Source organism: Lepisosteus oculatus, chromosome 10, assembly GCF_040954835.1.
Source record: "Lepisosteus oculatus isolate fLepOcu1 chromosome 10, fLepOcu1.hap2, whole genome shotgun sequence".
Classification (NCBI taxonomy): Eukaryota; Metazoa; Chordata; class Actinopteri; order Semionotiformes; family Lepisosteidae; genus Lepisosteus; species Lepisosteus oculatus.
Genome location: NC_090705.1, coordinates 5,976,869 through 5,989,508, shown reverse-complemented (window position 1 = coordinate 5,989,508; position 12,640 = coordinate 5,976,869). Strand labels below are relative to the sequence as shown.

General features: G+C 36.9%; 1 protein-coding gene across 2 annotated transcripts in view; it reads left to right on the top strand.

Moving 5' to 3' along the window:
- Positions 1-9,587, top strand: part of LOC102685061 (uncharacterized) — a 178,484-nt gene extending 168,897 nt beyond the window's left edge. For both annotated transcript variants that reach the window (XM_069194788.1, XM_015358219.2), the window contains exon 11: positions 8,074-9,587. In XM_069194788.1, coding sequence (XP_069050889.1) covers positions 8,074-8,241 — 168 coding nt within the window. In that variant the 3' untranslated portion in view covers positions 8,242-9,587. The remainder of the gene's footprint in view (positions 1-8,073) is intronic.
- Positions 9,588-12,640: the final 3,053 nt, after the last annotated feature.

Sequence of the window (12,640 nt, the reverse complement as noted above, 5' to 3'; positions counted from 1 at the left end):
ATTATTCATCGCCCTTAGGATGTGATCTTTCTGAGACGTTAAGTTGTTTGCTCCAGTGACATATTTAGTACAAGCCCTGAAATTCAGAAAAGATCAGATTTTGGCAGACTAATGTGATTGTACAGGAAATATACAGTTTTATATGACTGTTAAACTAATAAGTATTGGACACGGCAACAGAAGAGAGTTTTAAAATTACTTCCAGAGACATGCTGAAATTATTTTATCGATTGAAGATTTTTTTCTTCCTATCTAGAAATCTGTTATGTGCCAAAGGCCTGGGCCTATGTGCAGCTGCTGAGTTCTGAGTTCTCTAGGCAATCAGGAACGTGAGTCTTGTTCTAATGAAACCTTAAAGAATGTTCATTATGCAACTAAAATTGCTTAATTCATTCAATTAATAAGGCCTATTTTGCATAAACTTATAAGATGAATTATAGGCTAGACTGAAACTCCAGGCCTTTTTTAAAGGCAAAATTAGTTTGTGACTAAACATTTGTAATATTTAATGTATTTATGAAATGCTGATTTGCTTCATTGTCTCATGAGGCTTCCATAGGGCTATTTGAATATGCATACAGATGTGATTTGCCCTTGATTTGTGATAGGGATCTTGACTGGCATTGTCATCAAGTTCTAATGAGCATGTTTAAATAATTTACTCTAATTAGCCCTCACTAGGATAATTAAGCATTTAGTTAATTTTGAAGGCATACTTTTTACCTTTCAATAAAATATCAGAAATCCTGCATAATAGCAATAATTTTTAGTCATGTATAACATTAAATCTAAACACAGTTCAGGGAAACCCATCATTATGTTGTGTTAAGTAAGAGATAAAATACGTGTCTGAATTTCTTTGAACACTACTGGTGAGGAGGGGAAATAGGCATAACATAATTTTGTATTCAGGGTGAAGGATTAAACACAAAACACATCTACAGACTTGCAAACATAAGCATGGAAAAGAACTTGTATATAATCTACATACTGTATATATAATTTGATTTGGTTTTTATTTTGTGTAAGTGTGATTTGATAGAACATCTTGACTTGTTAGGTTAAATGATTCTTCAATAGAATACATATCAGTGACATAAATACAGTTGAATAAATACTATTCAGTGTCAATATAAAATTAAAAGCGATTAAACAATGTATTACTTCTCCACATTTAGCTTCTTGTCAAACAGACCTATGAAAAAGTTCAGTTCCACACCTGCAAAAAATTGGCCAAAAACTTTGTTTCAGACACGTGGCGCCAGCGTTTAAATTGGGAACTGCAGTCCCAGTTTCTCAGATCTCAGGTTATTAAATCTTGGCAACACAATAAGTTTACTGCCGGAATAATGGAATTTGATCAATTTCGAAAGCACCACAAAATCGTGAGTTTTGGGAAAGTACTGTACTGTAAGTCGCCATGTTGTCGCAAAGCCCAGGTCTTGCCACAGGCCAGAGTGAGAGCTCCAGTGAACTGAGATGTGGTTCAGCCCCATCCTGCCTTCTAGTCAGTGTAATAAGTGATGTACTGTATTGCGAAGTACCACTGAATTGAAGTACTGGTCGTGCAGCAGATATTTCACCGCCTCCCTTTATCAGCAAAACCATCTCCAGCTCGAGAGCAGTATTTCTGTTGGATTAAAGGAGATGTTTTCACAAGCCTGTTCACAGTGTCATAGGGTCGCTTTAGGTCACCGAAGTTTTGTTGCCTCATTCTGATCCGCAAAATATAGTGCTGTGCATACCTGGAAATTTCATCTTTTTTTAGATGAAAATTGGGGGTTTTACAAGTTACTGTGTACATTTTACTTTTATTGTGGTTTGAAATGCCTCATCGGTGCTGATTTTTCCTAACCCTGAAATATTAAAATAACCTTGCTGTTCCCCTTTAAGTCTGGTGTAATGACAATGTACGACAATAGCCTGTTATGTCTAGTTGTTTGATGAAGAATTCATTTTATAGTAGTTCAGTTCTCCTTTGTTCCAACAGTGTCAAAGGCTTGCAGATCAGATACTGCATAAAACTGTGTTAAGTCAGCAGTTAGGCACCTTTCAGTTTTAACAGTATTATTAATCTGCCTGCAGACATTACATTACTTAGTTGTTAGTATACAACTTAACATAGGTCATGCTATAGACCACATACTTCAGACACAGGTGTAAAATAGCTTACTTCATATTGGGTTCACGAATGTACAGTATATAAAGAAGGTGATGTGGTTTTAATGAGGGACTTCAGCTTCCCAGATATCAATTGAAATATTTTGATGTGCAAATGTGATTTGAAATATGCAAGCCAAAATGGAAATGGTTGATATGGTTAATGATAACTGGGGTCCTAACCCTGGTTATAAATATATCAATTTCCCTGGATAGGATAAAAGAATCAGATGCCACTGGCAACAAAAAAAAACCCAAAGGAATAAGAAATATAAAATGAGAAAGAAAGAGCTACTGTACATGCGAGACGTCGCCATCGAATGGTGCCATCTTGAATTTTCACTCGTCTACAATTGAATTTCAGTTGTCTGCTTTATGTGGTGTTGTGTGTTGTACTGTGTACTGTATGTCCCGAGTGATCAGCGTGATTAAGAATTTCAATGTGCATGTGACAATAAACGGATCTACTATCCACTCTACAAGATATATTTTTTGTTCATTAGAAAAAACCTGAACTATTATGCTTTCATGTTTGTGGAGCATAGTAAATACCCAATATGATTTGTTTCTATTGTTCCTTCTGGTTAAACTAATTCCCAAAGTGGTGAACATTACATCTGGAGGGGTTGTCTGTTTGAGGATAGATACAGCAGTAATGTTATTTTATGCGCTGTCACAGTCTGTTGTAATATACACCTGGAACATCCTTGCAGGGATCATGCCAAAAAGACAACTGGAGTCATGGTTATTTAGAAGACCTGTGTTTATTCTGTCTGTTTCTTGTGTGACAGAGCACATTTGAAAGTTTTATTTCTCTGATTTGTTTAAGTATGTTTGAACACCTTTAACTTGATGCTACAGGGTGTACTATATAGGATTTTTTATTTGATATAAGATGCCAAGTGTAGGTTTACCACGAGGGTGTGTAAAATGTGGTGGTTCATTTTTTTTAATGTTGCTGAAGATTTTTTTCTTGTTAAAACAGACATGTTGTTCAAAACCATAATGTGCATGTAGAAAGGGTAGCATTTGTATGGGATTTCATGTAAAAGTGAGATCAAGAGCATGTTCAGATTATGACTGCAGCTTTTTGATGCTGAACCTGATTTCAACTTTCCAGATGTCTAAATCCAGTGAGGTTTAATGGTTCATTAGAGCTTTTGGTGGCTCATGCCTGATGACACCAATAAAAAAATTGCTAGTTTGTAATCTTTGCCTCTAAGGAATTTGCAAAAAGCCTATAAAAATGAAAACTGTTATGTGAGTTCAGCCTTCTTTCATAGCTGAAGTAAGGAGCTTTTAAATTGCTGCCTGTATGATGGAGGGAAAAAAACATTTCTAGACAGTTCATTTGGCATAAAGTGAATGTATCTTTTGCTATAGAAAATGTTTCAGTATCACCACTGTCTTCATTCAATTGCTGTTTGGAGAATTGTTTAAAATGATCTGGAGGAATATTATTGCGTCAAGGCAAAAATACAGTTTTGCCACTTTTTAATCATTCCCAGGTTTCTTTGCTGTTGTATTCAAATGATGCTTCCAATGGGTAAGTAGTGGAGTTTTAGATGAATTGTATCTTCACTGATGGGGATACAGTGAGTTTCATTGCAGTGTATTCAATACAGCCATCTGTATAATTTTACATTTTACCCAACATGACATGTTGCTTCTCAGTAGGGGTTGTCATTCAGTGTTGAACGATATCACCAGTAATGGTGTTGCCCCACCCCACTTCCCACCTATGAGATTGCATCAACCATTTAACCTCCCTCTCCCACCCCGCATGGGTCCCTACCAAGATCGACATCTCAGCAGGAACCAATCAGCCTCTCGTCTATTATGACCCATTTCCAATCTCTTAGTGTGTAAAATGAGATCGTTAAAGTAACCACCCAGTGACTCCCAGGGGGACTTGAGGTCTTCTGGCTTTTTGGTATAATGTGCGCTGTCTGGGTGCCGTGTGGTTCTGGGGAGGGAGGTGAGATGTGTCAGTGAAGGCAGAGACATGCTGGCCTGGGACAAAACTGCACATTCTCCAAAGGGCTGGACAAAGCGGAAAGTCTCGCTGGAGGGCATCTTCACTGCAGTCCCATTTGTCTATAACCACACCGCATGGAGGTGTCGCATCTCATGGCCACTGGGGCTAGACTAGTCTGCATAAGAAAAAGTTTATTTTCTTTCCCTTTGTGTTTAATGACATTTTGAAAGTAAGAGGAAATATGACACGGAATCATTTGTGAAATGATGCAGAAGGTAATGGGTAAGGTTCTAAGTTTTTCTAAGTAATATGAAAAAAGCACATGGGAAGAATGATAAATCATATGATGATATGCTTGTTAGTCTGGAAAATCTGGAATAAGTACAGAAAAATGCTAAAGTGATTCCAGAGCTTGAAAACTCAAAAAGTGCAATTTTATTTAACTCAACAAACAGTTATTTTGTTTCCAGTTATTTTACTATGGTATAAATTAATAATAAAAAAATATATCAAAGGCAGTGTAATTTGAGGCGCTTTAAAATGAAACAGCCGTAATGTTTTGGTCAAGTCCAGTTTATCCAGAGAAGCCTGAAGTAGCTAATTGTGGTACCAGTTTGTGGTCTTCCAGTCTATGGTAAATTTCTTTTGAATTGAGGATACCAAGCAATTTAAAACATCTGCTTTACAACAATGAGGCAGGAACATAAAATCAATAATAAAATGATAAACTAGCTACAATAACATTGTATTTGTCTGTTAGCAAGACGGATAAATATCCTAGACCAGCTACAGTATGTGTTCATTACTATCTTAAAAATTAACAATATCAAAGCTTTATACCTGAATACAGTTTATGCAGATAAGAGAAGAAAAGAAACAATACTTTTCGACTGTGGAGCCTTCTTCGGGTGAAGAAGAAGAAGAATTCTCCATAGCCGAAATGGTGTGTTCCTTTTCTTCTCTTTTCAGCATGGAATAAACCTTTACTTGTTCCTTTCCAGCCTACGCATGCTGACGCAGCTCCCTACTTGAACGTTTAGTTTATGCAGATGCCCATTAGATTATGTATGCATTTATATAAGAGGTTTTATTTATGGTATTGGTGGAAAGTAAACATTTAAAAAGTCGCCTTTTGATAGTGTGATTTGTGCATTTCGTTAATTTGTTTTACAGTTGGCTTAGTCCTTAAGTAACAGAAAACAAATTTAAATAGTCCCGTTAATGCAGTGCAGAAAGAAAAGTAAGAAATCATCCCCAGTTGTGAAAATAAAACTGATAACATAATCAGAATAGAGAGGCTTTTTAGTCATTGGTCTGATTAATGTGGTCTGCTGTGTGGAGACCACATGGACACAAAGCACAATCGCCCTTAGCCTGCCAGTACTCCCAGACCAAACGCCAGCAGTTGCAGTATGAGATAAGCTCTCAGTTCTGTGTTCTGGCTTTATAAGGCTCATCACACCTTGTATAATCAGTCCTTTTGATTACTTTTTTTATTTTTTATTTTATGAGCTATGCAAACAATTACCATTAACAATTACCATACTTACAAGGGTCTTATTTATATTAGGGCATTTAATGTACACAACAACATGAATGAAACAGTACATTGTTGTAGGACTTACAACTTCAGTTTTCCCTTCCTGAATTGATAATGCAGTGTTACATTCTTATTATTTACAAGACAATGGCAATTTCCATTCTGGGGCAGCAAGCTTTGACAATTTCTTTTGTACTTACATTTAATAACTATGCATGAGCAACATGCCCACATGATTTAAATAATATACATGAAATGTCTGGGGAAAATAAATAGAAGTCTAGAAAATGTAGCAGATTTTGATTTGGAAAAACGTGTATCTTAATGCAGGACTATAACACTTTAAGTGCTTTGAGATAATTATACAATACAGTGTAAATAAAGTACAAGGAAAATTATTGCATTGATAGCCTTGATAGTTTTAGAAAGTTATTTTTCCAGTAGCAGTCCATAACATAGGTACTCCACATCAGTCATTTACAAGAAAATAAAAGTAAGCATCATGATTCTCCTGCCTATATGATAAAGTTCGGTGAAGTCAGAGTAGTGATTGGGAGTCTCTTTCCTTTTCCACCTCTTTGAGCTCCTCAGATTCCAAATTTGGTCCTTGGGCAATAGTATTCCTGAATACCTTTCATTCAGGCTCTTCATAATATAGATGTGATGCTCAGTGGTGTCCAATTGATTCTTGATAGCATTTAAACTGTGGTTCATCATATAAAAGCACTCAATAAAATATTGTACCAGCAGATGGGGACGGTGTGGTGGCTCTGTGGCTCAGGATGTGCGCCTGTGGCTGGAAGGTTGTCGGTTTGTATCCCGCAGCTGGCAGAGGAATCCTACTCCATTGGGCCCCTGAGCAAGGCCCTTAACCCCAACTGCTCCAGGGGTGCTGTATAAATGGCTGACCCTGCACTCTTACCCCAAGCTTCTCTCCCCGTCTTTGTGTCTCATGGAGAGCAAGCTGGGGTCTGCGAAAAGACAAATTCCTATTGCAAGAAGTTGTGTATGGCCAATAGAGTGATCATTTCTTATCTCACCATGTGTTGGTTAAAGTTGGGCTTTGGTATCTCTAGGATCATGCTATTGTCATTAAGAATATTTGGATGACAACAGATTCCTATGTGGCATTGATGCTTTCGAGCCTTACTGTCTTTCGCCCTCCACTCTCCAGGGTTTGTTTCAGCAGTTTTCTGAGCTCTTTGGGAATGATTCTGAATCTGCATTTTCTGATGCAGTGGCCTGGGTGGTCAGTGTCTTCTGAGATCGCGAACAGCCGCGAACTGCAATTCATGTGAATAATTCTTGTTAGAAGAAAGATTGCGGAACCTGTGGGAAGCCTGAGATGTGATCCCTCTCAGCGTCGGCAAACCATGACATTAAAGCGTCTCTAAACTGCAGATTGAGAGTTTTCCTTGTTTCCCATATTATGCCTCTCTAATTTAACATCAAAGTTGTAGAGAAACTAAGCTGATCAAAAGGTGTACAAATGTGTGTGCTCCACATGAAGCTTGATTGAGGGATTTGTGGTCTTTGAAAGTGCTCTGGTTCAAGCATTCTAACCCATTTTAAAAGTACTGTGTGCTTGGAACAAGCTGAAGATTAGTAAGAGAAGCTTTTTTGACATTGTTACTTGTTTAGTCTTTAGAAACCTTGCAGTGAAAATTACCTGGGAAGCTTCAGTTTGAACACAGGAAGACATTTACAATTGTACACTTGTCTTACACCAGTACACCAGCTAGCTACTGTAGTTGCATTTTATAGAAAGTTGTGGAACTGAACATTACATGACTCACATAGCTCTCCCACACAATTATTTACTTTGTTTAAGTCAGCTACTGTGCATCCTTAAGAGAACCACATGTACTGTGTAAGTCCTTTACCTAGAGTGTCCTCCAAAAGCACAATGCTGTATGCCCTTTTTCTGTTAATAATTGTGGTCATCTAGTTGAAGCAATAAAAACACATGGATAAATGTACTGATGTTACATTTCTTCCAAATATTCAGGAAGAGAAGGTAAGAGCCTTCTGAGTTACAATGAACTGTGGCCAAAGGCTGGTATTGACCTGAAGCAGTATTTGCAAGAGATAGATACTATGCACTATTCATGTGTACTAAGCTCATGCACTCTGGTTGAAACTGAGACAAAGTAACATCTGTAAATATGGCAGCAATCACCTTTCTCAAAATAATTTAATCAGAATGACATTGTTAAGACTTTGTATTTTACATACAACAGTGTATTATACCTTTTTTAAAAAAAAATTAACAGTTGTTATGTAAAAGCTGAACAGAGTTCATAGTTTCGGCCAGTTAACATAAATGACTATATCATTCATCTGGTATGCAAGTAACTTCTGCCACCTGGTTCTGTCTCTTCACTTTGTGTTACAGCTGCATGCAAAGCTGAAATGTGACGACTCTCAGATGCTGGAGCACACCGAACAGCTTTTGAGCGAGTTGGGCCCTGGTGAAGGGGTAGAAGGGTCAGATGAAGATGATTTGGACAACGTCGAAGATGACTTTGTGGAGAGCAGTGAGGATGAAGCCATGGAACAGTAACATTTGGTGCGGAGGATGTAGTGGTACTCCATATGATCAAAATGTCAGTTGCATTTAACACTTGTTCTCAGCCAGTGATGTAATTTTCTTTTTTTCTTTAGTCAGTTTTATACAGTTTTGTATTCATCCCCCATATTAATATTTTTAAGCAGAGACTTGCTTGCTTTACAGTAAGTGCCTTTTCATACAAGCCTTAATGATTAATGATTAAACCTTTAGCGTGGATTAAATGTGTCAGTAAAAGATATTAGTTTCACATTAAGTGAGAATGGGATCAACAGGGAATCTTCTCATGTAATTTATAATTGGTTTGGAATTAATGAGACTTATTATGAAGACTAGTCTCCAAATTAATAAAGCATCTGTTTCTCAGAAAGTAAAATAAAAGAAAAAAAACTACATAATTACTGTTATCATGCCTCCATTAAAGTGATGTTTATGAACAATGAAGGCTTAAGTCTATTTTAAGCCTACAATTATACATAATTTTCTGTTTTAAAATGTAAAGGCTAAAAAATGAAAAGGTGCACAATCTCTTTATTTACTTGACTATTGAATTCCATATGAGATTTAAAAAAAACATCCAGCTCTATAGTTTCTGAAAGAATAGCACATTAGAAAAATCAGTGCCTGATTAAGATGCACAGAGAAGGTTTGTAAAATATAAAATACATTAAAAGTCAAGGAAATGTCCTTTTTTATCACTTTGCTTCTGATAAAATAATGTATAGCTTTTACCTGCATATTAGGGCATGTTGTGTATCATTTTGTCAATATACTGTACTATTATCTATCAATCCTTTCATAATCGGAATGTAGGCTGTAGGAAATCAGAGCCCATTCCTGAAACACAGGGCAGAAGGCAGTACCATACCCCAGATGAAACCCTTAGGGACACCCAGTAATATAGGTAAGAGGAATCTGGACCACCTGGAGAACAGTGGCAGAATATACAGTACAAGCTCCACACACAAGTCACCTCTGTCCAGAATCAAACCAAAGATCAAAGTTGTGAAGCAACAGCACAAATTGTGCAACCATACTGCCCAAAATACAGCTAGTACACAAATGATGAATAGCTACAGACTAATGCTGTATTTTCTTTTTGTCTAAGAAACCTTACTTTTTCACAATAATTACAATCGACTGTAACTTCACAAGGAAAAGCTCATACTGAAGTCTGTTTTTTTTCTTTTTTGTTGTGCTGCAAATATTTTTTTCATAATCCTCACAGTCCACTGGAAGAATTCTTTACAGCTTCCATGAATAATTTCTGATGGCAGATTTTCATGTTTTTTAGAAGCTACTGTTATGTCTTTCTATTGCAATAAAATGTCAAACAGAAACTCGTCTTGATTGTTTATGATTTGTGGAAATAATCACCCCAAATCAGATCTATACTTCTGAATACTTTTATACAACAATGTATGGTTTGGCAAAAACTGAAGGACTCTTTTAAAAATAGGGACATCTGTTGAATTGTCGCATATCCTTTATGAGCAAATTTTAATTTAGAGTTGGCTGCGTTCATTGAATTTTTGGGCAATGTACAAGTCCATTAACTAAGATATGAAGTCATACCTTTAATATAAAATCTGGAATTAATTCAAATCTAAATGAAGATTAATTGAATTGGAAACAGCAGAATCACAAAACACTGGAGGACCATATGGATTATGGAAATAATGCTACACTTGTGCACCAGTGCATATTTATGTTAATTTCTGCTCTTGCATATAGAGAAATGTAAGATCAAAAGCTATAATGATATATAGGCAACTTTTGCTTAGCTGTACATCCTTTAAGGTACAGGTATCCTTTAAGAGTCCTGACAATCTAGGGATGTAAATACATCTAATGTGTAGCAGTGCCAGCCTTTCAAACCTGATTAGTCACACATCAGCCAAGGCCAACCAGCCGTAGAGGTCAAACACTGTGAAGTGACTCTTCAAGTGCATTATAAATTGCTGAATGGCTCAAACCACTGTAATCTGAAACTTATTTCCATCTCTGCATGCATTTCTTTATATTAAAGTATCAGATATGATGGACTGTCTGAACTATGCATGCAGGATTGAAATGCTGAAACTCAGCAACTTCAGCAACACTTAATATTGGAGTGGCTTTCTTCAATGCTTGACTGGTTAACAATCTCATTCTGTTGAGGATAGATATGCCCACTTACTTACTATACAGTGAAGACTGATTATCTAAGGAGGCACACTGTCAATTCCTCCACCTCAGCAATTATATTCATTTTACAAATTCTCTTGGTGGCATAGATTGTCTGTGTAGATGTGCGTATTACTGTGATATTTTTTGCAAAGCCCACAAAAAATAATATAAAGAATAGGATATTTTTTTAAGGATTTTAAACAGTTTGGGGGGATTATTGTATTTCCTGGGACTTAGACAAGGAAATTATTAACTGTCTTTGCAATAAAAGAGCTCTTATATTGAATATTCCCTTTTAAACAAATAATTGTACTTTTAAACAAAATCCTTTCAATAACAGCCTAATGATTAAAATGATTAATAAGACTAAAAACCTATTAGAACTACCAAAGTAAAATAAAAATATTGTCTTAAGTAGAAAGCATAGATTTTGTACTAGTGCTGTTTACTGTAAATCTAGAAAGTAGTTGCTACCTGTTTGTTATAATGATGCATTTCTAAGCTGAAAAGTATGAACATGTATGGCACAAATCTAATTCTGTTGCATAATGGTATTAGGCAGCAACTGCTTTAACTCATCACATTTTAATATGTTGGTTTCTGTGTTACATTTTTACTTTTTAATCTACAGTAATTGCTTCAGTTCAGTTATGCAAGGTATTATGATACATTGTCATTCACTCAAGTGATAAATTCAGTGCATGAATGAAGTGTGCTGCCTCTGAAAAGCACAAATGATCCAAAAATTTGCTAATGAATTGGTACTTGCCTGGGGGATTTTATCACTCGCAGAATTTTAATAGCTATTTTTAAATATTATAATTTATATAATATTGTATATCAGAATAAAAATGTGTTTTTAAAATAAAATATGAGTTTGCTCATTTAAACATGACCATGGCTCCTTAAAATGAACACATTTATTTTACTCTTTTCCCACTGGTGGCAGTAAGGTACAGTATGACTACCAGCATTTTAACATAAGGATGCATTTTTTGGCATATTCTGACTAGTAGTCAACAGTGGCTACCAAAGTCCAGATCTGTGCCTCTTCCTGCAGAGTGTCCAGCAGTGACAGCCAGACTGTGCTGTAAACTATCATGTCATTGCTAGTGCTGATGCAAGCCTGTTTTGTATCCTAATGTGTGCAGCATGTCTCCTTGTCACTGTCTGACAGTTGTTTTCCTGGGCACCATTAGTCTTCTTGCCTGAGGAGGTTTTTATCACTACAGAAAAGGTCATGGTCACAGTGCCCCAGGCCTGTCTGCAATCGATGCACATGCATGCCAGGATCAGACTGCTTTTTAGGAAGGGTCTCTTCTCCTTCATTTTTTTCGAAGTTTTGGAAGTTGGTGTCATTTCATAGCTTCAAAGCCAGCTGAAGTCCGAAACCGTGGTTCAGAGCCCAAATTCTATAAAAAACATGTATATTCACATCCACTGGTCATTCTGTTCCTGTCACAGGCAGTGAAAGTCAATGAATACTGCTGAGGCTCAGGACTGTGTCTGGCAGAAAGTGTTGCTGAAGCAAAAAATTTTTTTGAAACAAACATAGTTTTTGCCAAGAAAGCATGGGTCTTTGCCAAGAAAACATGTACAGTATGCAAGTGTTTAGAGTTATAAAACACCCTTCAACTGGGCAGGCTTTCAACAGATTGAGATACACAATAGGGAGTCAGTGTGGTGGCTACACCACTATTGTCACCTAACACACGCTTCTCTGACATGTGTGACAGCATTTGTCCCTGGACTGAGACCAAACACTGCATTCTTTTTACAGTATTATTAATCTACAAACAAGATTAATTAAGGCCTCTCTAGGACAGCTAGGCAACTTTAAGCCAATCTAAAGAGATCAAAGGGTTACTATGGTTACAGGCAAGCTTGTTTCCTGGCTTGGAGAAAGAGTGATTAGTGTGAATCAATGGTGCAGCTGAGGGAAGAGGAGGAGGTGGATCACATGGAAAGCGTGTCGAAAGTTACCTGATGCAGACAGTTGGGGGACAAAAATCTAAATACTGTTTCGTACGGAGGCGTACGTGGCTCTGCTAATGTCGGAAATGCGGTGCAAAAACAGGCCAAAAATGAAACCAGTGTTGCAAAACACAGAATATTGGTCTAGTGGAGTCCCAAGCCCATTGTATGAGGCTGTCCCCTGAAGGCAGTTCTGTGCAGGATGCAGGCAGCTTTTCATAAAGCCAAGCTGCAAACAGATGGGCCGCCC